General features: G+C 46.1%; 2 protein-coding genes across 2 annotated transcripts; both read left to right on the top strand.

Annotated features, from left to right (window-relative positions):
• Positions 1–2,442: 2,442 nt before the first annotated feature.
• Positions 2,443–13,263, top strand: polr3d (polymerase (RNA) III (DNA directed) polypeptide D). Its single transcript, XM_079746450.1, has 9 exons — positions 2,443–2,570; positions 7,908–8,077; positions 8,279–8,322; positions 8,432–8,589; positions 10,693–10,817; positions 10,904–11,063; positions 11,918–12,165; positions 12,264–12,416; positions 12,968–13,263. Exons 2-9 carry the CDS (start codon positions 7,922–7,924, stop codon positions 13,082–13,084), a joined length of 1,161 nt encoding a protein of 386 aa, XP_079602576.1. The 5' UTR covers positions 2,443–2,570; positions 7,908–7,921; the 3' UTR covers positions 13,085–13,263.
• A 517-nt stretch (positions 13,264–13,780) lies between these two features.
• Positions 13,781–25,386, top strand: gpat4 (glycerol-3-phosphate acyltransferase 4). Its single transcript, XM_079730576.1, has 13 exons — positions 13,781–13,914; positions 14,608–15,182; positions 16,926–16,995; positions 17,108–17,408; positions 19,395–19,469; positions 19,656–19,745; positions 21,106–21,199; positions 21,289–21,404; positions 21,533–21,588; positions 21,679–21,764; positions 21,906–22,034; positions 23,506–23,585; positions 24,074–25,386. Exons 2-13 carry the CDS (start codon positions 15,015–15,017, stop codon positions 24,180–24,182), a joined length of 1,374 nt encoding a protein of 457 aa, XP_079586702.1. The 5' UTR covers positions 13,781–13,914; positions 14,608–15,014; the 3' UTR covers positions 24,183–25,386.
• The last annotated feature ends 712 nt before the right edge of the window (positions 25,387–26,098 follow it).

Below are 26,098 nucleotides of genomic sequence, written 5' to 3'. Positions count from 1 at the left end.
TCACTCGCAGTGCATGGCTAGAACAACAACTCGTGCCACAGCATCAACCCTCCCCAGACCCCCGTGTCTCATAGCCAGTTCCCTCCCACTCGATCACTCACAGTAAGAGGGGAACACGAACCCATAATGTAGTCACTACACCAGCCCCCCCAGTGTTCACCTCAATATTCAAAATCCCCACGGCGAGGAGGGCGAATGGCCTGGCCCCTACGACTGTAGGCAAATTCAGGAGGTGCGGGAGGAGGAGTGACATCGTCCATCACATCCTCTTGTTGGGCGGGGCGAGGGGCAGCGACAACCGGAGGGCCGCAAGCTGTGGGGGCTTGTAGGGGTTGGAGGGGGAGACAGCCACGGCGTGGCAGGGGGGGTCGGACGGGCGGGCGGCCCCTGCGCGGTGGCAGAGCCAAGTCTGGTGGCAGTTCAAGGTCCAAGTGATCCGGTTTGATCCACAGACACACACTCAGGCTTACCCCTCAAGAACTTCCCCATGAAGTTCTTGGCTCCTGCCTCGATGACATGGAAGGAGAGCACCTGTCCCATCTCCGGACCCTCTTCACATGGCTCAGCCACATGGGTTGATTGTCAATCCGGCAAAGTGTGAGTTCGGACGGGACACCCTTGACTTTCTCGGGCATCAGGTCTCCGCGGAGGGTGTGATCTCCCTCCCCTCGAAGGTGGAAGCTGTTGCAGCCTTCCCACGCCCCTGCACAGTCAGCGAGCTCAAGGGGTTCATCGGGATGGTGACTTTCTACTATCGCTTCCTCCACCACATAGCTCACATCCTGCAACCACTGTACGAGGCCCAGAAGGGCAAGGCTCTGAAGCAACCGGTCGACTGGACGGCGGAACGTGTCAAGGCCTTCCAGGACACCAAGGCGGCCCTGGCCCGCGCGGCCATGTTGGCCCACCCCTCACCCTCTGCGCCCACGGCTCTCACCACGGACACATCAGACTTTGCCATGGGGGCGGTGTACGAGCAGTGGGTTGGGGATGCCTGGCAGCCACTCGCATTCTTCAGCCGCCAGCTGTCTCCCAGAGAGCGCAAGTACAGCACCTTCGACAGAGAGCTCCTCGGGCTGTGGCTCGCGGTCGGACACTTGCGTTTTTTGCTGGAAGGCCGTGAGTTTACGGCCTACGTGGACCACAAGCCGCTTACACACGCCATGTCCAAGACAGCGGAGCCGTGGTCCGACCGCCAGCAGCGCCAACTCTCCTACATCTCCGAGTTCACCACAGACATCCAGCCCGTGGCTGGGAAGTCCAACGTGGTCGCGGATTGTCTCTCCAGGGCGCTGGTCGGTGTGGTCCAGCTGAACTTGGGCTTCTCCCACATGGCTGTGGATCAGGCCGCTGACCCCTCTGTCCAAGCTCTAAAGTCGTCGAACACGGGGCTGCGCCTGGAGGAGGTACTCTTCAGTGATACAGGGGCCAAGGTCCTGTGCGACGTTTCCACGGGTCAGCCAAGGCCGGTAGTCCCCGCCAACTGGAGACGGCCCGTCTTCGAGGCGGTACACTCACCCAGGTAGGAAACCGTCCTCACAGCTGGTGTCAGAGAAGTTCGTCTGGCACGGGCTCAAGAGGGATGTGAGGGCGTGGCTCGACACTTGCACTGCCTGTCAACCCGCCAAGGTGCATTGCCATGTCAAGGCCCCCCTAGAACAGTTCTCAGTGCCCGAGCGGAGGTTCGACCATGTCAACGTGGACCTGGTGGGACCCCTGCCACCCTCGCACGGCTTTACCTACCTCTTTACCATGGTGGACGGGATGACGCGCTGGCCGAAGGCAGTTCCGCTCTCCTCAACGACAGCCCCAGACCTGGCCCGGGCGTTCATCACGTCGGGGTCACCAGTGTAGTGCCGGAGGAAAAGGAGGACGTAGGCAACGTAATAATAACTGTTTAATCCCAAAACGACAGCAGAACAATCACTCGCAGTGCATGGCTAGAACAAAAACTCGTGCAACAGCATCAACCCTCCCCAGACCCCTGGTCTCATAGCCAGTTCCCTCCCACTCGATCACTCACAGTAAGAGGGGAACATGGACCCATAATGTAGTCACTACATAACCCTTATTTTGTTTATTTACAATTTTCATACTGGCATTTTTGAAGCAGCGACATTCAATGTATCCCCAATTTGTGTGCTTTTCTGTATCCTTTTTCCTTTTAGTGTTAGCACAGTCATGGATCATGGATAAAAAAGGCTTTATGTTGAGCCTTATGGTTAATTATCAGTTAACTTTAATTATGTTAGGTTGACTATTTTTTTAGATATCTAACTGTTTCCTTTAGAAATACTCTTTATCGATTACTTCTAACCATATTTGCATGTTCAGGGATTTATATTATTACATTGTTACATATGTTTACGTGGTGACCGAGGCGAACAGAAATAGAGCGCAAGTTTGATCCGCATGAATACAAATGCTACGTCACTTCCGGAACTGTCATGGCGCTGCACACATGCAGTGTCACATAGCAAAAAGTAGACTACAAGGTAGTGATTTCAGCAGCCTCATTTGCGACTTTCAAAACCAAGTTCAACATTTCTGATAATCGGGAGAAGCATACGGTAATTTACTTTCAGATGTGTCAAATGTTACACTGCTTAGCGCAATCGTTTTCTTCTTTCCTAGTTCCTTACATGAGTTAATTAACATGTTGGTTGGCTGCTGTATTCGTTTTCAACATAGTGGATATAGAGGATATCACATTACCTAAACCTATTATTAACCTGGTTCGAATGTCGGTTAGAGTACTTCAGTCGGTAGATGCCCACAGTTTGTTTTACGTGTGTACGTTCGTGTTTGATGTAAATCAGTGATCAGCAAACTGCTGTATTAAATTTAATTTAAGTTGTATTAAAAAACACAATTTGGCATAATGTGTAAGAAACAAGCGAATAAACATGTTGATGCCTAAATGAGTTGATACATGAATATGCTGATACATTAACAGGAGGTACCCAGCAGCGCTGCTCAGAGTGACGACACCGGAAGTTCAAAGTGCTTGCTCGTTACTTGTTTCATGGAAACCTCAGATAGCTCCCGGAAGTGCTGGGCGGTTCATTCAAAACTGAATAGAGAGCATAAATTTTGAGATAGAACTACGATTTATGGTTATTAGGAATCAATAAATGCATTAGATTACGATGTGTTTATGGCCCACCGACATGTGTACGTAGTAACATCAATGTTGTTTTTATATTAGATATATTACAATATATATCATATGTCGACGTGCATAGTCCCCACTATAGTATGCTGCATGGGGTTTCTCCCATACTCTGAGAAAGCAGGACGGACAGTTTCCCCATTGAGGCAGGGAGGAGACACACATTGTTGGCTCAAGTCGGCAGGAGTATTTTATCTGTAATCAAAGATTACAAGAACAAAATAAATTATCAGCAAAGAGTCTTATTGCACAAACAAATAATACACCATTTGTAAGCTTAATGTTTGATTTATTAAAAAATATCTAAACTCAAATGTCACTCTGCAGGCACATTTGGAGGCAGACGAGTTTGTCAAGACCAAAATGGTCAAGGCTAGGTTGAGAGCAGATGCTATTCCCACCGTCTTTGAGCATTGTCCTTTGGTCATAAAGAGGAACGCCCCTGCACCACCATGCACCCCTGGGCCTGTAAGGATGGAGACTATAGCCCTTGATCACAGCTATAACGTTAAAGGGGACACGGGTATAATAAGTATGAATTCTGAATAATTATACTAATATCTAATTCTTATTACAAAGTAAAGGTGCCATGTCTTCTACTTACTTCAGCTTTAAATACTGAGGAAAGAAGGATTGAGGAGAGTGAGAGAAGGGAGTGTGAGAGTTAATAAAGAGGAGTCATGGCTAGTGAGCAGAGACAGGGAGAACTGACACCAGCCAGCAGCCAGTCCGGACACAATTGAACGGTCAATTGAATCTATTGAAAAAATTAAAGAGACAAGAAATAATCAACAAAAAGCAAGGTGGCTGAAAAACAAGGAAGAAAACGGCATCTCAAGAAAATAATGAAACATTGAAAGTTCAAGAAAAACTTTTCAAAAGACAGCATAGGCAGTAGGTTTCCTGGTCCTACCAGACTCTCATTTGCACAAAGAGTCTGGCCTCTCTCCATTGACAAACGTTAACTCACTTGAAGGCGGGTGTCTGTTGGAGTTTAAAACTATTGGATCTGCCCAGTGCCACTCTGGATCTGCCATAACCAATCGCTAAAGTTTGGCTACAACTCAAACTAGCACACAACCTCAAATTCATTGTTTTCAGCCACTCCCTCTGTTTGCTGATTAGACCGGCAAAATTTTTTGGCCGGAGAAAACCCGCAAATATACCGCAAACCCAGACGTAGTACTGAAGGAAGTACGTAGGCGGGCGGAGCCAGGCTAGGCAGTAGGTAGACTAACCACAAAAGGAATGAACTGGAACAATGAATCAGAAGGCATTAAAAATGTGCCTTGTTGCGGGTTACAAGTAGGGCTGGGCGATATCTCGATATTTTTTTACTATATCTCGATACACGATATATATCTCGATATATTTTGAATCTCCTCTAGAGCACATCATAAATGCTCGATTCAACCATGTCTGGCATAATGTTACTACATGTTATAATAATTTGAGTATTCCTGAAACATAAGTCTGCATGTAGATTGCATGAAACAACATATTGTTTAAACTCATTAGTGCCTTCTATTGGAAGAATTTAGAACTTGCACATAAGAAAAGGAAAATCACAGCAAGTTAGATTTACCAACACAGCATTTATTCAAACCGTTAATTATTTTCAAGCAAAAACAGAGCTCAAAGCCAAACAAATGTGCATTCAAAACACGGACAAGAAATAATGATCATAATACAAAATTAAATCAAAGTGCACCTTTTTTCCATCATGTTTTTTATGACTGGCTAACAAAAAGAGAGCTCAAAGCCAACAAAAAAATGCATTGAGCAACCCCTGACAAATAAATAGTAATAATAATTAACTAAATTAAAGTGCATCTTGTTTGCATTGTTCATTACAACATTATATCCAAAAAATTGTCAAATAATATGTGAAGAAAAGAAGCTAAGGTCAGAAATGTCACTGTAAAACAAACACTTACAGGACAAGAACAATCATGTCACAGGTGTGTGGCAACATATGAAATGAGCTACAGGTTCTGTGCCAAAAACACAAGCCTATCCACAGTTTCAGGCTTGAGAGATGCCCGCTGGCATGTGACAATGTTCCCACTGGTACTGAATACCCTTTCCGAAGGGGAACTGGTGGCAGTCACACACAGATACTTAATGGCCAGATTTTTAAGGTTTGGGAACATGTCTTCATGTTTCTTCCACCACTGCAGGGGATCAGACTCACTGTCAGCAGCGGCAGACTGCAGGTAGGTGGACATCTCTGTGTGTATCTGGCCTCTCTGTGATGGTGTGGCAGAGGCAGAGCACGGCGTAGCTTTTTTGAAAAAACTTCAGAGAGTTTTCTTCTTTGGTGGCTCTTCTTGAGGCTGTGAAACAGTGGCCTCAGCTGCACCCTGGTCAGACAGCATTTTCTCCATCTCAGCCATGGCTCTGAGCTTGATGTCCTCGATCTTTTCCTCTGCAATGTATGTCGTTTTGAACCTGGGGTCCAGCAACTTGTTTGTTTCAGGGTCAGCGAATTTCTCCTTCAGATAGTCCAGGATGGAGACTTTGATTGACTTTGTCAGTGGAGTGTCATCCTCCTGAACAGCCAAGATGCTGGACTCAAAAAGATGGAGCACAGGCTTGACGTAGGACACTGTGACAGTCTTTACCTGATAAGGCATCGGTGAATTCGACTAGGGGTTTTAGAGCCCTATTAACGGATTCAAGGACTTCCAGGTCTTGCCAATGAAGAACAAGATGCCTTGTTTTTTTTGTCGGAGCCCAAGATTTTGGAAACGGCACGCCCCTGCTCCAGCACCCTCTCTAGCATTTCTTGTCTGGATCCCCACCTGGTAGGAGACTCGCTGATCAGCTGGTGTTCAGGAATGTTCAGCTCTTGCTGAGCTTTGGCCAGGTCTCTCCTTCTTTTCCAGCTAAAAGAGAAGCTGCCCACCACCTTTTTGCATAGGCTGACAGCACGGTCTATCCGGGGGTCTTTCATACTTCTCTCTGAGATTAAAAACAAACAAACATTTTAATGTTATAATATTTGTAAAGAAATCCATAATTCTTCAGCAACACCAAATTAATTCTTTGAAACATAATTTATAATTATCTTTTCATCTTTTGTACATTTTATATTTTATTTTAAAATGAACTCTAGCTTCAAATAGTTTTCTTTCAATATACACATGAATATGCATAAATCACATTAATTTTTTTATTCTAGTCAATTTTAACATGGCTGATAAAAAAAAATCTAAAATAAATGATGACTTTACTACCACTAGGTGGATACCAGTACTCACCAATTGACAGGTGCAGCCAGTGGCCAAAACACTGCAGTCTTGTCCAACCAATCAGGTTACAAGCTTTAACGATGTTGGCCCCGTTATCTGTGGTGATGCTGAATTGACGGGCTTGTTGTAAATTCCATGCTGCCAGTACTTCCTCCAAGCCGTGTGCCAATATCTCGCCGGTATGATCTTCCGGGAAAAAGCTTGTTTGAAGGCACGCGCTCTTCAACTCCCAGTTGGCAATGTAGTGTACTGTGAAACTTAAATAAATCACACGTCCTGCTCGACCACAAATCGGTGGTCGACACGTAAAAAGTCACGTCTGTGAGCGTGTGGGCCAGCTTCTCTCTCTCTGATATGTATAGCTCTGGTAGAGCTTTTTCGGCAAAAAACTTGTGACCAGGCAACTCATATTTAGGGTCAAACGTCTTAACGAGGTTTTTGAAACCAGGCTTTTCAACGACACTTATTGGGGCCATATCTTTGGCTATGTAGTGTGTGACAGCAGCAGTAATTTCTTTCCATTTCTGACTTTTTTTTTCATACGGGACTGCAGTCAAAGTCATTTGCTTCTGGGCTGGTTGTTTGTGTGTTGATGTGGATGGAGATTGGGCCATGCGCTGTTTTTGGCATTCTTCGTTTTGCAGCGGGTGGCATTTCAAATGGTGAAATAAATTTGTGGTGCTGCTTGATCTCGTGGCAATGGTTTTGCGGCATATTTTACATAACACCGTTTTTTGTTCCACATCTTCCTTTCGGTAGCCAAACCACTGCCAGACGACGGATCCTGTACTATTCTTTTTTGAAACCAAATCCTCCGTTTCCATCATCTTTTCTCTCTCTCTCTCGCTGTTCTCACTCAACGGTAGGAGATGAGTGACCGGTCGCTGTTCTCACTCACCGGTTGCGTGTGTGACGTCACACACGCGACCGTCACACACGCGCGTAGAATCCTAGAATCTCGCGGGGGGAGTGAGTGTGTTGAGTCTGTGAGGCAGAGAGCCACAGGAAAGAGCGAGAGAAGGGAACACAACGAGTATGCCGGCGGCGGCAAAAAGAAACATTACGAGCCAATTTGTATTCGATGTTCGCGACAGGGGCATTTTATACATCGCCTGGAGAACATCTCGCGATACATCGCATATATTCGATATATCGCCCAGCCCTAGTTACAAGTCCCTGCAAGAGCTGCAATTCCACTTCCAGGAATAAGCCCCCTGCAAAGAAGGATGCGAGGCATCATATTTGAGCCTGTTGTGTTGACTGAGGTCTTTTGGGTTCAACTCAATGTGAGCGGCTAACTTCCGGGAGCTATTGAGAGGCTCCACGATCCGCCAAAATACGGGTCCATTGGAGTGGACAGAGATGTCCCGACTCTTTAAATGGCTCTGGTACAATTCCCGAACCCCTTCTACCTAAAGATCAGAAAGGGATATTACATGGCCCCATACAATGTATTTTTTGTATCTGTGTCCCCAATTTAGCGACTTGAATCAGGATGGCTGAACCAGGCCCTGGTGATGGCAGTGGCCAGGGCATGTCTACGCCTCGGGGCAGGGGCGCGGTTGTGGGCCGTAGAATACCTTCTTCCCTCTCTCCTGGTCGCCTTCCCACCATGCGCTCGAGGGACCTCACCCTAGGAGGGGTGAAGAAGGTAGGGCTGATGAAGGATTATCTGTCCTCTGAATCCTCTTGGTCTGCTACTACATACAGGCATGATGATGCATAGTTATCCAGTGTCTAGGAGATGTCAGAATTTGGCGTAATACTAAAACCATTTCTAAATGGGTAAACTTTAAAACTGTACAATATCATTTCAACCCATGATGGTGAACATTTATTTGTTGCTTTTCAGAAAACGTTTACACCCAACATTATTGGCAGAAAAGCTAAAGAAGAGTAAGTTCCTAAAATCTAAGCACAATTACTCGTATCGAAATTGTAAAAGATCATATGAAAGACTTTTTATCAACAGTTTGACCTGAAACTGTTTTATTTTGTTTCTTAGAACCAAGGCTGATGGCGAGCATCCGAGGAGCAGGAGGGACGGAGAGCGGGGGGGGCGTGGCCAGAGAGAGAGAGGCAGAGGCAGGGGTCGGCCAGAGGTCATCCAGTCCCACTCCATCTTTGAACAGGGACCTGCTGAGATGACCATGAAGAAGAGAGGTACGCACAAGAGAATATAAAACTACTTTCATATTGATCAGCAGCACGATAGCCCTTTACAATTAGCCAATTGTTGATCCTTTGCGCCGGTAAATGACCTACGAGTAGCGGAAGAAAAACTTGGCAGATTATTTTTTTTTTTGTGCGTTTGGGTGCCCGAAACCACACTTTTCTGAAACCATGTCCCAGGGTGGTTTCAAATATATCCAGAACTATGCGGTTTCGTGTTAGGATTCTTGTGGACTTAGCCGATTTTTTTTTTTGTGCGTTGCGGTGCCTGAAACTGCACTTTTCTGAAACCATGTCCCAGGGTGGTTTCAAATATATCCAGACCTATGCGGTTTCGTGTTAGGATTCGTGTGGACGCCTGAAACGCAAACGATGACGTCATTGCCCCCCAACCAGCTGGGCAACGTCAGAGTTGCGTTGAGTTATTATTTTTTAATTGTATTCTTTTTGTAGCTTTAAATTAGGGATCGACCGATACAGATCTTTTAGGGCCTATACAGATTTTTTTTCATCAGCCTTAGCCGATAACCGATACGCCGATACCGATTTTCTTGAGCCGATATTTGGAGCCGATAATACCCTGGAAATCCAGAGTTCACGGGAGAGCACAATTTGAATTGGCTCAGCAAGTCACTCTGGGAACAAGCAATATACTCGTGTATATTCTGGGCCTCCCCTGGCCCAGAACATTAATCAACCACATCGATGTATCAATATTGGCGGGCCAGAAGCGTTGCTGTTTTACCGACCGGATACGGCAAGAGTCTTACCTATTGGTTAGCTCCACTGGTCTGGATACGTCACCCCTTGTATTCTTCTGATTGGTGATAGTGTTATCTAATGTGTGTTATCCAGTGATCGAGTTGGGCCATTTTCAATACTCGTTGCCAGACCCTACAGTTTTCTAGATGTGGGTCTGGATTTCCAAGCTAAGCAAATATTGGCCGATAATATCGGCCGGCCGATATATCGGTCGATCAATACTTTAAATATAAAAAAAAAATGTAGTATTATAGTAGTATAAAATGTAGTAAGTATTTCTGCTCAATTTAAAATGTTGAATCTCCTCGTGACTGAATGTTTATATACAGCGCGCAGGCTTGATGCGCTCCACTTTTTTTTATGGAGAACCAGCACCTTGAATATTTACTACTGCGTTTCTACAGCTCGATGCGGTTTCGCAATGGATCCGTCTTTACAGAGATATTCCTGAACCGCATAAAACGAAAACGGATCGTTTTCGCCGTGTGGACGGGGCCTCAGACTGCATGTGTTGCGAGAGCCTAGCTTAGCTTCTGGGGTTCACGTCAAGAAACCACTGATTACTGAAAAACACTACTTTAAAATAACAACCTAGATACATCCATATTACAGGCCAATATCTAACCTACTTTTCATTGGCAAAATTATTGAAAATTTTTTTTAATCAACTCACCGCTTTTCTGACACTGAACAACTGCCTTGACAACTTTCACTCAGGTTTTCAGGCCAACCACAGTACCGAAACAGCTCTTGCCAAAGTCATAAGTGACATTCAACATTTTTGACCTGTGGAGTTCCCCAAGGCTCAATCTTGGGTCCACTATTATTTAACCTCTACATGCTGCTGCCTGATCAACTTATAAAGAGGAACTCAATCTCCTATCATATTTAGGCTGAAGACACTCTTATATATCTACCTCTAATGCCTAATGACTATACCCCCCGTGGAAACTGTCATTGTATTGAAGAAATTGATAAATGGATGTCACAGAATTTTCTACAGGGTGAGGGTTTCAGTTCTCAGTAATATATGCAATCACCAGGTGGTTGTTTCAATTCCATTCAAAAACCTTTAGAGCACGACTATTGTTGTGAACAGTATTACCAATGCATTATTTATCTTTTTTTCTTGTACCTGATGGCAGTATGTTTTCTTTCCCTATGAGAGTTTTGTACTTTGTTAATGCAGTATAATTTAAAAATATCTAAATATTTTTTCAATACATTGGCAGTCAAGGCGGGGCCCTACTGTTGATAAGTCGCCTTAACCATACAGTGCTGGGGGAAACCCTGGGATGCCCTTTGAAGTCTAAGTGTGGGTGTGTTCCTCAGGTACGTATGAGACAGAGAGGGACGCTCCAACCGTGGGTCCATCGCCCATTATCAACATCAAGAAGGAGAAGAGGGAGACGGAGGAAGAAACCAAAGAGATTCTGCGAAATCTGGAACGAGACAACGTGAGTCCCTCACTCGGTAAACTCTTGAATAAACATGACTTCAACCACATGCATTCTGTGTTCTAATCCCAGCCCACCTTCTACAGTTCATAGATGATCCTCGCCTCTGCAGCGAGGAGAGGAGCTGCCCCGTCCAGCTCCCACTTGCGGTGTCAGGGTGGGGTTTTAGGGAGGAATTTACGCCTGAAGTAGCGAAAATTGAAAAGGAGGAGGAGGGCGTTGACTGCATGGAACCTGAAACGAAAGGTACCGGCCACTTTGCGGAGTATAAGGACTTCAGAGTATCTGTGGATGCCTTTTTGTTATTGTAGAAGATATTATTGTGCTAATAGGGAAATCTTTATAGGTCGGCCCCCTGATTGTGCAAAGGTTTTCACATCTGTAAGCATGTCTCCAAAAAGTCTGGAACTGCTTCCTCCATAGGTGGCACTATAATTCCTTGTCAAAGTTAATGACTCTTTCCTGCTTCACCTGTTGAGGAACAGTTCTGCAGCGTTGTATATAGGCCTTTTGAGATGCTATATTAATCTCTGTGACCAATAATGTCCATCTGGATAGATACATTTTCTGAAGGAATTTGTTCATGAAAATTTAAACTGGAGTTTTTCTTATGTGATAAATGGCAAAGTTATTTGGAAATGTAAATATTGTTATTAGTGAAAAGTATTCTATTCCGTAACTCTTCATTACGAGAGGGACTTATCTCAGCACCCCGAGGGACATGAACCGGGAATAGTTGAGAGGAAAAGGTGGATTCTGTGGCCGGCAGTTTGTGTAGGCTGTGAATCCTTCTTGTGACCTCTCTCCTAGTGTACAACTGTAAACACCAGATGGCATTATTTCCAATAATAACAAAATAACATGGCTACATACACAAAATAACATGGCTTCTTACACACGTATAATGTTTCCAAAGGCATAACTAGAATCAACTCAGGTTCCACGCTCGTTCGGACGACGGGGGCGGAGCTCGTACCTATAAACTTCTCAATCCTCAGGAGTGAACCCTCATAATTAGCTCAACTGTCGGCCAAAGTGGTATGATCGTGACGTGCTTGAGGCTCTTGTCACCCACAGTCCTTGTCCTCTGCTCCCCACAGTGAAGCAGGAGCCCACAGAGGTGGAGATCAAGAAGGTGGAGTCTGCGTTCCGGCCCCCCCCGCTGCCCGAGCCCGAGGTTCTGCCCGAGCTGCTCCAGAGGTGGAGCCTGACCAAAGGGGAGGAGCTGTTCTTCGTGCAGCTGCCCGACTCGCTGCCCGGCCAGCCGCCCAGCATGGACACCCGGCCCATCAAGACGGAGGTGCAGTCGGCCGACGGACAGGTCATGGTGCAGAAGACGGAACCACAGGTGGACACGGCCTCCGGAAAATGGCTCTCGCTGTTATTATATATTTTTTCATTAAGCAAGATGGTTTTTGTAAACAGAAAATTGTTACTGCATAACAGGAAGAGGAAGAGGAGGAGAACAGCTGCACGCTGAAGGACCTCAGAGAGGGCCTCGTGGGGAAGATGTTGGTGCGGAAGTCCGGCCGTGTCCAGCTCATCCTGGGACACATCAAGCTGGACGTTTCTCTGGGAACGTCCTGTGCTTTCCTTCAGGTAAAAGGGCTATTTGTAGGCTCAGACCCTTTTTAGACACCTTCCACATATTTTCCACAACTTTTCAAAACATCCGACTGTGTATTTTGCTCATCTGCTACCAATATGTATTTCCTTTAAAGCTAGAGTAAGTTCGATTTTGAGTCCCACCACTCCCTTCAGGCCTCCTTACAACGCCATTCCCCAGAACACATGACTAATGCTTTAGAATTAGCTCTGCCTAGCCTGCTTGAAGACTCTGATCATAGTAAGAGTGCATGGGCAGAGTGGTACAAGTAGTCTGGTAGAGAGAGGGGCCGGAAGTCATTCCATCTGTCTGAATGATGGGCTTATTACAGGACTGGACAGCCTAAGACACTAGATTGTACTTATTTTTAGTGAGAGCATTTGGTTTTATGCTGACAGGATGTGAAAATAATTTTAACAAATGATAAATTGCTAAATTGCCTCTTCCAGCTTTTCTGTCATGTTTCATCAATATATTTAGTCTTTTATTGGAAGTGTTACATTTTTTTTTACAAACTCAACCCAACCCCATTTTCTTGTTCCAGGAACTGGTATCTATTGGGACAGAAGGCCGGACAGGGGATATGACCGTATTGGGTCACATCCAGCACAAAATGGTCTGCTCACCAGACTTTGAAGCACTCCTAGAAAGCAACATATAATGCTGCTGAAGGCCATGTGAATGGTGGACAGTCTTTTTTGGACCTTATGTTTGTACCTAAAGTACAAAAAAGAAGTGTTTGCTATCACATAAAGAAATGTATAAATATTGTAATAAGAGTGTTTGTTTTGCATTTTGATTCATATTGGTGGTTGAAAACTTCTATATGATTAAACAATTGTTTTGTTTTTGTTGTATAGACACAATTATCAATACTATTATTAATTGATGTACATGTGTGAATAAACAGATTTTTGACATCCCAAGTGCTAATTGTGCTGACTTTTTATATATTATAGTGTGCTATAAATGGTAGGATATATATTATCATTTTTAGCTATTGATATTAAGTTGAATGCTTTTCATTTTCTCGTTTTTAGGTTTTATATTTTTTTATAACAATTTTCATAAAAACGGTATCTCAAGAGCCCTTCTATTGGCGGCCAAGTGTCAGATCAGTGAGAAACTGAGTAAACTGTTTCTGCTCATCGCGACAACGATGAACAGGAACAAAAGACCACTTTCTCCCTGATCTTTAGCGTCAGCTCATCGCTGTAGTGAGGCTCAGGCACCACCAGGCGTCATATGTGACCCCTCGTCTCAAGCCCTGGCTGGCCTGGGACCGGACCGTTTCTATAGGACACGATGTGCCCGCTCCGGGCTTGTTTCCCCCGGATCGAGTTCACAGTCGCACAGACAAAGACGGACGATGATGAGCGCCTCCCGAACTGCTTACTGTAACTGTACGGGACTTACTTTCCCTCTCTTTCTGCGGTATATCAGCTTTTCATTGTCCCTGTATTAAATGACCGACCGCAAATGAACACAAACGTGAGTAATATGCTGTCGTTAATCTATATCGTGTATGTAGCCCGGTGGACCGGGGAGCATGCTAACTAGCGCATCGCCGGATCACCAGTCCTAGCATGCTAGTAACGAGCTAATTTTAGCATTCGCTCCTCTGCGTCCAGGGAGCGACACACTCGTTTATTTTAAGGTTAATCAAACACTGGTCATTGTGTCCCCGTTGCCTTCCGGCCGTGATGGACATGCTGGCCGTTTTAACTTGAAGGGAGCAGTACCAGCCCACAGACGGCCCCCGGTCTCTGTTGTTAACATCACAGCTGGTTCATCTGTAGTCCGTGCTTTGGTCCCAACGGGCCACTAATCAGACCACTGCGGGCTGTAGTCCCACCGGCTTACTAACCAGACCATTGTGGGGTATAGTCCTGGTCACTAACCAGACCACTAAGGGGTGTAGTCCTGGTCACTAACCAGACCACTAAGGGGTGTTGTCCAGTCACAAACCAGACAACTGCGGGGTGTAGTCCGGTTCCACGGGTCACTAACCAGACAACGGCGTGGTCTGTCCGGGCTCTACCGGGTCACTAACCAGACCACTGGGGTGTCGTCCCAACACAGAGTAGCGAAGTACAGCCTGGTTCACCCGCTTGCTATTACTGTTGTGTCTAACTATTGTCCTACAGGAGAGAGAAAGTGACCTGCTGGTTTTGTGTATTTCAGGTATCTAAAACCGAGCAGGGTGACATGGTTTCCACCCGCTATGCGTTACCTCTCTTATCCACTGCTGAAGCTGCGTGGGACCACCCGCTGGGTGTGGGGACCAGACCTGCTGCAGAAACCACATAACTGACACCACATCTCACCTCCATCGTCCGCTCTGAGTTGCTTTTGGTGTCATTTTGAACCGATGGATGGGTTTTATAATGAAACGAAATGATATTGCCCCCGATGAAGAAAAGAAAAACGACCTCCGTGGGCATGGACTCCTTTGTTTGAAATCTGATTTGCTAGACCATTTAATGAATGTTTTGTTCTGACATCAGGGACTAGGGCCGCTTTAGGTCCAAGAAGTAGCAGCAGCAACAACACTTTCTGTCTTATTCGTAAAGAGATTGCCGGACTTCAAGATGGGGCTCTTCTTCAACCCCTTCAACAACTTGATATGCATTCTCCTGGGCATCTCCCTCACCGTGTGGTTCACCATGCTCCTCGTCTTCATCATCGTGCCGGCCATCTTTGGGGTGTCATTTGGAATCCGACGGCTCTACATGAAAACATTACTGAAGGTCTTTAAGGTAAGTGTTAAAGTGCCAAATAATTGTTTGAAGGTAAAGTCCCCTTTCGAGACCGGTCTTTTCTGTCACAATAAAGTGTACACTTAAATCTCAACATTTCCTCTTGCCACTTTGCACCGCTCTTTACCTCCTTCTTTCTTTAAGATTTTGGCTTCAAGGGTATTTCTTGCAATTACCATGCGGTTGACCTCTTACTCTAAAGTTATTTACAACTAGTTGGACGAGTCCTTCCCGTGGTCTCTCCAGCGCGAATCGAACCCAGGCAGGTAAATGCACATGGGTATGACTCAGTCGGGACTGTACAAGATTAAAGCACTATAAATACACTATTTATAGTGGCATTCATTTCAACATCCTGAAATGGCAGGGTTTCAACTCTATTTGGGAAGCGGCCATTGGACAATGAAACCAAAGATGTTCATCTGTCTTCTAAATCTCCTCTCTAAAATCGTCCCAGCAGGCTCCTTGGAGAGCTTTCTAGGAAAGGTCAGGGGGCGTCGGGGGGGCTGGTACAGCCCTTTGAATGCCTGTGCACATGTAAATCGGAGCATGATTCAATGGCTCTATAAACGATGGGTCGTTAGAAGCCCCCTGCTTGGCTCTTATTGATTTATCCTGTTTGTCTTTGTTTTTGGGTGTGTGTCGGAAGGGGAGATGGAAGGAGGCCTATTATGTAAGAACCTCTTCCACACCCAGTTGTCTAGAAACACATGTTGGCTGGGTTCCATTTCACAGAAATGCAGTCACCTCTCTATGTGGAGCACGGTCTAGAGGCGTGTTGTGACAGGGCTTATCAGAAGAGAGGCTAGCAGAAAAAGGGTTTCATTGTCTTGGGCCATAATTGTAATGATAGTGACATTGCTTTGGAGTATTTGTATGATTAGTTTCTTCAAGCCCATGACTAAATTGGCTTTACTGGAAGATGTAGTTTTAACAAGGTGTTTACCTCATAAAAGGTAAAACTTGTGATCCCAAATTGAGACATTTTATTCAAATCATCCTCCTTTTAGGTTTCAGTGGGAGTTTTATAAATGCCTTACTCTGCCACAGCAGTGTAAGTCCTCAGTACAAGTCAAAGAAACAGGGAGGAGGTTTTCAAAACGAACAACCAGTGCTGCAGGCAAAAACCTTTTTTCGTGTACATGCATTCTTGGCATTCTTTTAACCTAACACTGCTGCCTTATTGGTGCTACAGCTTTCAATCTGTCCTAGCCCAGCGCAACCTGATGCCTTTTTGAATATAACATACAGCCGCAACACGTTGCATAATGTCAAAGTAAATGGTGAGGGTCAGAATTGTACCTCGATGCATACTGTGTTGTCAACATCTGTTCCCCCCTCCCCCAATCGTCCCCCCTTCGCTCCCCTTTTCTTCCCGACCTGTAGAAGGAACACTTTGTTCTCTTTCCCTAAGTTCTCGCTTGTTTATTTATTTTTATTCTTAAAACATCTGCTTGGGTTTTACAGGTCCGCCAGCTTTGAACTTAAATCAATACATTGAACCATAAATTAACCATAAATCAATTCATTCAGTATTATTTCACCAAATCATACTGAATGTTGGTTCATTGATGAATTTGACTGCAAGTGTTCTTCCATATTGTCGGTTCTTCGTCAAAGTTTACCAACCATGAATGATGGCCCCAAAACACGGCGGCCCGAAACCTTTCAGTAACTGTGACAACAGCGTCCGAGACGAGCCCATCTGGATGGTAGCGTGACTTCTTCTCTTCTGTCTGCCAGTGGGCGACGCTTCGGTTAGAGAGGGGCGCCAAGGAGAAGAACCACCTGCTGTACAAACCCTACTCAAATGGTACGTAAGCGATTGGTTTATCCCTTCTCCATGTATAACCCTTAATATGGAGGCACCGAAGTGCAGACCAACCCCATGTCCTCTCCCTAACCCTCCGGTCTCTCCCCCTCAGCCATCATCGCCCGGGAGCCCACCTCCCTGGAGGAGGAGATCAAGGAGATCCGCCGCAGCGGCTCCAACCGCGACCTCAACTCGGCCTCGGAGTTCGAGATGTCGGACATCTTCTACTTTGCGCGCCGCGGCGTGGAGAGCATCATGGACGACGAGGTGACCAAGCGCTTCAGCGCCGAGGAGCTGCAGTCCTGGAACCTGCTGACCCGCAGCAATTACAACTTCCACTACATCAGCCTGCGGCTCACCGTGCTGTGGGGACTGGGCCTGCTCATCCGCTACGGCTTCCTGCTGCCGCTCAGGTGCTTGCTCCGTCTGTGTAGAGCCGACCTCATCCTCCACACTGAACCACATTATGGTGTCAACCATCACCCTTCTGGCCCTCCACACTACACCACATTATAGTGTCAACCATCACCCTTCTGGCCCTCCACACTACACCACATTATGGTGTCAACCATCACCCTTCTGGCCCTCCACACTACACCACATTATGGTGTAAACCATCACCCTTCTGGCCCTCCACACTACACCACATTATGGTGTAAACCATCACCCTTCTGGCCCTCCACACTACACCACATTATGGTGTCAATCTACCCCCTTCTGGCCCTCCACACTACACCACATTATGGTGTCAATCTACCCCCTTCTGGCCCTCCACACTACACCACATTATGGTGTAAACCATTACCCTTCTGGCCCTCCACACTACACCACATTATGGTGTAAACCATCACCCTTCTGGCCCTCCACACTACACCACATTATGGTGTCAATCTACCCCCTTCTGGCCCTCCACACTACACCACATTATGGTGTCAATCTACCCCCTTCTGGCCCTCCGCACTACACCACATTATGGTGTAAACCATTACCCTTCTGGCCCTCCACACTACACCACATTATGGTGTAAACCATCACCCTTCTGGCCCTCCACACTACACCACATTATGGTGTCAATCTACCCCCTTCTGGCCCTCCACACTACACCACATTATGGTGTCAATCTACCCCCTTCTGGCCCTCCACACTACACCACATTATGGTGTAAACCATTACCCTTCTGGCCCTCCACTCTACACCACATTATGGTGTCAACCATCACCCTTCTGGCCCTCCACACTACACCACATTATGGTGTCAACCATCACCCTTCTGGCCCTCCACACTACACCACATTATGTTGTCAACCATCACCCTTCTGGCCCTCTACACTACGCTATATTATGGTGTAAACCATCTTCCTCCTGGCCCTGACATTACACCACATTAGGGTGTAAACCATCTTCCTCTTGGCCCTCCACATTAACCACATTTTGGTGTCAACACATCTTAGGCCACACTCAGCCGGACACATTTCCAGCCCAGAACACTGAAACGATTATCAAAGCGGGTGAATCGCCCTCGTAACCGTTAGTAGTCTGGAGGATGGGAAGAGTGTCTGTTTGTGAGGACAGTGTGGGGTCTTTGTCCCGCGGTCCAGACATCAGCGGCTGGATATGTGTTAGTGCAGTTTCATTGTGGATGGGGAGCTCTTCTGTAGCGCGAGTATGGACTGTTGGCATCAACTCTGTTGTCTTAGGACAGTATGTTATGCAAATAGTTATGTAAATGATATGATAAAAATTTCCAACTGAAAAAATATTTATGGCCATTTATGTATGTATAAACTACTAACTAACTTGTTATCACATGTGTTCTGTGGAATACACAATATGTTTCTATGATGTAAGAGGAGATGGAGCGGCCGATTGGTTAACTGGCTCTGTTAAGCCCGCCCAGTAACCGGGCCTCCGCCTGGCAGAGTGCCACTCAGCAGTGGTCAGACACATCAGGCCACTACTGGGTGCAGACAGGCCGCTGTCTCACCAGAGTTCCCCATTCTTCCTCTCTGTGCTGTCATCAGGGCTGAGAGGACGAGGATCTGCCCCTCAAGCCTGATGGCCATTTCACCTTTTATGTTAATGCATCCATTAATCTCGTCTCATCCTTCCTCCCGATGTGTTTGGACAGCTTAGCTGGACGGCTTAACTGTGCTGCTAATGTGTTCTATTAATCTGTTCTATTAATGTGTCCTGCTGCGTAAGCGACATAGTGTAACTGATTGTGGAATGGGGTAGATTTATAGGAAAAAGGTGACCTGCTTCTGTGGGGTAACACCAGCTATTTTTGGAGAGCTTTACCTTTCGACCTCACTTGCAGAATAGTTCCCCCGATCATGATGGCTAGGATTACTGTTCCCCTGGCTGAACCTCTGTGGCCTAACGTGTTCTGTTCAATTACAGGGTCACGCTGGCCTTCACTGGGGTTGGTCTCCTGGTGTTCCTCACCTCCATCGTGGGACTGCTTCCCAATGGCAGGTAGGATTATGGTGGTTCATGTTCTGTGAAAATCATTCCAATTAATGATTGGACTTCGTTTTGGAAGATTCTTTTATTTTTATTTATTTTTTTAAGATTTATTTTCAGAAAATTTGAGGCCTGACGACTCCAGAGACTCGGTCGAGTCCCTTAGGCGGACCCTAACGACCTGTGTGTGTTCTTTAGGGTGAAGAACTATCTGAGCGAGAAGGTGCACCTCATGTGCTACAGGATATGCGTCCGGGCGCTGACCGCCATCATTACCTACCACGACAGGTAACGTGTGTGTGTGTGGCATTTTTACTTACCCAACGGATCAGTTATTTTGGATTAGCTCTCATTAGCAAGCGACCAAAGTCTGGGAGAAGTCCAGTAGGATGTTGGCAGTGTCTTGATTTAACAGGTTGTTAACTACAATGGCTGGCTACATAAGCGTGGCACTTTGCCAAAGGTGTGTATTTTGAGTGTTGTGACTATCGCTGGCATTTACTTGTTGTGTTCACGTAGTTTGGTTTACATCTTCAAACGCAAGTAAACAGTTTTTAAAATTACAGTATTGATATTTTAACTATTGGTAATAATTGGTTAATGGTGCCAAAATTCAACAGATATCCACTTGAACCTCAACCGACTACATTAAATGTTCCTGAGAACAGCAATGTGACGTGTCTGCATGTTTGTGGATGGAGTAACGTCTAACTGAGTAAATACTCTAACAGAGTCCGGTCCAGTCTAACGCTACACAGAGGTGTGACCGTTTAAAGTAAACACAATGGCCTGCTACGGTAAACCGGCGAGCTAATGACCTGTCAGGGCCCTCGCTGAGTGCTGTGGTCGTCCTGGGATGATGTGGGAGCTTGTTTACTGCAGGCGTATGCCAGCCTGCACGGGTGTATTTGCATTGAGTTTTTGTCTTTCTAGATTATCTAGCCTCGGAGCCATCCGAAGGAATGATCGCAACGCAGGCAGAACCACACCCACGTGACACCACATCATGTACATTTTAACATGTAGGGCCTTAAGCGGACGGCTTTGTACAAAGCGACTCCATTCATACACGCGTTCACACAGCGACGGCGGAGTCCACCATGCAAGGTGACAGCCAGCTCGTCGGGAGCAGTTAGGGTGAGGCGTCTTGCTCAGGGACACCTTGACACTCGAGCTAGGAGGAGACAGGGACCCATCTAGTAACCGGTTAAAGTCAACCTGCTCTACATCCTGAGCTACTTCCGCACCCATATGTAGATGTTAATCCAAGGTGCAAGCCTTCAGAAATGTTTCATTCGGTAGCCACCTGCACTACAATGTGTTGAAGGTTTGCAGGTTGGCTTAAATATGAAGGTTTGCAGGTTGGCTTCCTTTTAATAAGTCTTATTCTCTCTGGCTCGCTCAGCCTTGATGAGCCTCTGTGACTTGCCTCTGGAACATAGGCTTGGGGTAATGCATGCCTCACGGTTTACAAACCTTATGTTCAAGTCCACTTCTCTGCAGTGGTAAACGGATTCACTTTATGCGTCTGCCGTTCTGAGTATTGGCCTCTTTATTTCAACACACTCCTCTGTATTTCCTGTAATAAATGTACTCACCGCGGGCGTTTTCATTTGATGTTGACACTCTTCCTGTCTGGCTTCCCCAGCGAGAACAAACCCAAGAACGGAGGAATCTGTGTGGCCAACCACACCTCGCCTATCGACGTCATCATCCTGGCCAGCGACGGATGCTACGCCATGGTAACCACAGCGCTCCACTGAAGGGGCTCACATACAGAGATCAAGATCCCAGATCAGCTAGCTATATTTGTATTGTGCGTGTGTTCCAGGTGGGTCAGATCCACGGGGGGCTGATGGGGGTCATCCAGCGGTCTATGGTCAAAGCCTGCCCACACATTTGGTTTGAACGCTCTGAAGTCAAAGACCGCCATCTAGTGGCCAAAAGGTAACGCAACACCCATGCTATTACCACACAGGACTCTTGCTCTGCGTTAATGTCAGGAGTTTGATTGGATATTAATTGCGAAAAACAATACTTGTTATACTAACAGTTTCACATTTCTTTTTTCGCAGGCTAAGTGACCATGCAGAAGATAAGTCCAAGTTGCCTATTCTCATTTTCCCAGAAGGTAGGTTTGTGTCTTTCAGTTGAAAAAAACCTGACTGTTGTTACAGCGTTTTGATTTTTTTATTCATGAACTTGTTTGTTCCAAACCCAGGGACATGCATCAACAACACCTCAGTCATGATGTTCAAGAAAGGCAGTTTTGAGATTGAGGCCAAAGTCTACCCTGTAGCCATCAAGGTGAGTCATCGCTGCATTGTGTCCGTATGTTGCTTTTCAAAGTCACTTTGACCATAAACAGGCTACACCCTCCTTATTTACAACGTAGAGCACAGTGTCCGTTGAGACGTCTTAATGGTGTTTTGTCTTTCAATGCCTCAGTATGATCCCCGTTTTGGAGATGCCTTCTGGAACAGCAGCAAGTACGGCATGGTGAGCTACCTGCTGCGGATGATGAGCAGCTGGGCCATCGTGTGCAGCGTGTGGTACCTGCCCCCAATGTTCAGAGAGGTGAGGGCTCCACCGTGCTCTTCCCCTTTAAGAGATGTCGTTAAAGAGAACCAACTGGTTACCATTTGGAAACTAAATGACAAATCGAAGCGTCTGTGATTGGCCAATGGTTTCCCCATATCAGAGAAGAGATGTCCTGATGGGCCAGAAATGAACCGGGAGCAGTCAAACGTGAGCTCATACAGAGGCTGGCACAGTTAACTTGAAACTGATATTTTCTCAGTATTGCTGACAAATGCCAATGGCATTTCTATAAAATAAAACTCAAATAGGACCCCTTAAATCTTAGCTTCAGCCCCATTTAAACTTTTCATCGCTAGGAGACCTGTATTCCGACCGACCCCTAGAAATAATAGATTCTAAACTTTTAGTGCAATCTTAGCCATTTGGGTTAAATGAAACACAATTACAAACCGAAACAAGAAGGTATGTAAAAACAAGAGCTGTGTGTTTCATAACTTGTGCACATGCACAGCGATAACAATCTGTTTCATATAATGTTAATGATTACTTACACCTCTTCCCCAAAGTACCACAATGACCCACTTATCCTACTGACCACACCCTCGTGGGAATGGTTTTCACAATGTATGGGTAGAGATAAAGGTTGGATTTCATTGTGGTCAACTGTATACTGCCCCGCCCCATCTTATGAAAAGTCAGAAACTTAGTCTCCTTTCCTTATCTGACATGCTGAAACTTTTTGCCTCAAGGACTCATAAGGTCTGTCTGGATAGATTTGCTGTAACCTGAACGTTTTGGAAAAACCTTGGAAGGAATTGAATGTGCGAGTTATGCGCACATACAATTATGCAAATTAGACATTGTTCATCAATCACAAGACCGCTTCAGTTAACTGCATTGGCCTAAAATGTGGTGTGCCCATCAACCACCGTTTCAGGTGCTCACTGAGCTATTTTTCATAATGTTAGCATGTTCACAGAATATTGTGCACACGACGAGTTGGCGCAACAACAAGAATTTCTTCAGAAATTGCACATGCGGGGACATAGCTAGTTCACATTGTCGTTTCACATTTCTTTGCATATGGTTCATTACAATTGGGTACCAAAGCAACTATCCAGCGAAGAGGCATATCCATAGGATAACTTGATGAGATAATGGACTAAATCAATTGCGCCGATACTATAGTAAAGCAGACAGATGCAGAATAGAGCTTAGTGGAAGACCAGGCTACCCTCTTCTTTAAATGTGCAATGACAATCATCCACGCTGTGATGTACAATATTCCTCAGGAGTGCTGTAGGGTTTTTGCTGGACTCTTCTACAGTCATTGATGGAATACAAGGCAAGATATGTGTCCCAGCCTTCCTCCCTTTGAGTTACATTCCCCTATCCCTGTGATGCGTACATCCTGCACACAGTTCCCTGCACGACCCCACACATCCACAATGTAACCTTCTGTAGAGCTCCAGACTCAGACAGCGTGTTGTCGTGCCTCTGTTGACAGGAAGGAGAGGATGCCGTGCAGTTCGCCAACCGAGTCAAAGCTGCCATCGCCAGGCAAGGAGGACTAGTGGACCTACTCTGGTGAGCATACTGAAAACGAGTGGTGGTTGGTTCACTATTTGATAGTAACACTGGTAATAACTTTTGAGATATGTGGTTATAGTGCTTACCCAGTAGTGGACTAGCTAAAACAGTCAACTACTTATCAGTAAAAATAAGCAGTAGCCAATAGGATGTCTGTACCCAGTATTGACACAGTGCTCACCGCATGGCTTTGGTTTGTCCGTTCAGAGTTCCCCTACACTCTGCATAGCCCCCCCCCCCCCCCGCCCACACCCCTCTTACGCAATTATTGTATGTTGTACATCCTTGCACTTAAAAAATAGTACTAAGCATTGTGTAGCTTCTTATGCTAGCTATCTTTGTTTGCATTTGGGGAATGGGTTTACCTGATAATTGTTAGCTCTTGGCACTTGCTTCTAAGAATATCCTTCCTTCTTCTGACAACTGTACTTATTGTAAGTCAATAGGTAAAAGCGACCTGCTAAATGTGACGTAAATGTCTGCAGGGACGGAGGGCTGAAGCGGGGGAAGGTAAAGGATACCTTCAAGGAGGAGCAGCAGAAGCTGTACAGCAAAATCCTGGTGGGAGCCCAAGAGGACCGCAGCCGCTCCTGAAGCCCCTGAGAGAGACGTGGACATGGGCCAGGAGCTCCCGCCAGGAGCCACGCAGAGTTGTGGGAGGTGCCGGGTTGGACTGCTGAATCCAGCCTGAGAGGCTCCCGGTCTACCAGGACCCCAGGACGAACTAAGGCCCTCCCTGGTATCCACAATTCCCTGTAAGACCCCCCCCCCCCCCCTCCCCCCCAGGTGCAGCCTGGGGCAGCATACGGTGGGCCTCATCGCTGACCCCTCCCAGTCTCCCTCGTGGAATGTTCCAATGGGAGGCTGGACTTTGTTCTTGTTATTTGGGTAGACTGGCAATACGGTGCGCACAAAGGAGGCCAAGTGATTTCATTTTGTTTCGTCAATGTTTTTGTATTCATCCTGTGGCATTGTATTGTTTCAGTAGTTATGATTTTCAGATTTTCCTTTTAATCATCCCGTTTGTTATTGTTAACGATGTTGAAAGTTACAGCTCTGTTACTAATCTGACCTAGGATAATACGGAACTCCAACGGATACAGCTGGTTGGTCTCGAGACAGACAAGGGACGAATGACCGGCTAGTATCCACCGCGGCGTAGGCGACAGTAGTGCCATTTTTGTTACGTTTCATATTAGCTATGAATATATTTCTATGGTGTTTATATCTCTAAGAAGTTTTACATTACAGTCCAGATTGTATGTGCAAAGGTCGCCAATGTTGGGCTTCTGTTTAGGAGATGTCCTCCTGTTACTGGTTCCTTTCTGTGCTTGTTTTTCCGCTGAATGTTTACTCGGCACATCATGAAGTTAATAATATCTCCACTCCAGGATCTGGACAGAGGTTGTGAAGATGTGACCCAGCTAATGTCCTCGTTCCAGCTAATATGCACCACAGTCCATCACTAAACCCGTAGCTCTAGCCTGGGAAGGAGCCATAGAGCCCGCATTCTCACCACTCTTTTTACACCACCTTTATTAAACATCTCGTTCGGAGTGGGACACTGGAGGGTTTTCCTCGTTTCTTTCGGCGCCTGCCAAGCGCTCCATTCACTCCTGTTCCACTGCTCCATTCTTCCTCCTCCTGGCCCGGTTCGTGACAGAGTCCCCTTGAGAGACTTGGACTGGGTTCGGGTTCTGTCGAAGACTGGCCCGACGGAGGGCAGCCCTGGCCGTTTCGCCAGCCACCGACGGCCCGGCTCTGCTGTGTTATCAGGAATAGCCCGTAAGATGTTACATGTCTGTCAGAATAAAAGTTCTAAGATTGTGACTTGTGATTCTTTAAGCCTTGTTTTATATTCTTAGAGGCTGTGTCCATGTGAACATGGGCTGTCTACTCAGAATCTCTGCAGGGACAAAGCCCAGAATGCAGTTGCCCTCCCACTTAGCCTTGCCCAGCGTTGGGTGCAACCCCCCCACCCCCAACGCATGGCAACCACCTCGAGATGGAAATGCGACTAAAGAACACGGTTCCGGAAAGAGAAGTCTGAGCTGCCAAATGGCTTGACAAGTTGCTTGTGTGGAGCAAGCAAAGGCTCTGCTGGTGGTCCTTTAACTGTTATCTTCCCCTGGGCATCTTGTGGTACTGCTAGAAGATCTGAACCCCCAGCCCTACATGTGTTTATGCTACGAGGAGAGGTTAATACTTGTATCAACGACACTCTGAACACAATATGGTATCGGCTGTTACACGTTATGCACAACATGGACGGGCTCACTATTGAGTTTAATTGTTTAATCCAAAGCTATAGTCCAGTGTTGAATCTCATTGGTTCAGTTGAGCATATGAATGTCCAGGTCAGTGCCCTTCTATACCCCGGGAATGTACGAACAGTCTCACTCCACAGTGAATGATAATTCTCTAATGAAGGATTTATCGGCCAACAAATGTATCCATGTGTGCAATTGGTATATTTGCATACAAATGAATAGTGAAGCCTAGTTGGTCGC

This window comes from Pollachius pollachius (genome assembly GCF_949987615.1).
Source record: "Pollachius pollachius genome assembly, chromosome: 1".
Lineage (NCBI taxonomy): Eukaryota > Metazoa > Chordata > Actinopteri > Gadiformes > Gadidae > Pollachius > Pollachius pollachius.
Note: the sequence above shows the minus strand (reverse complement) of the source record. Positions and strands in the feature narration are given on the sequence as shown.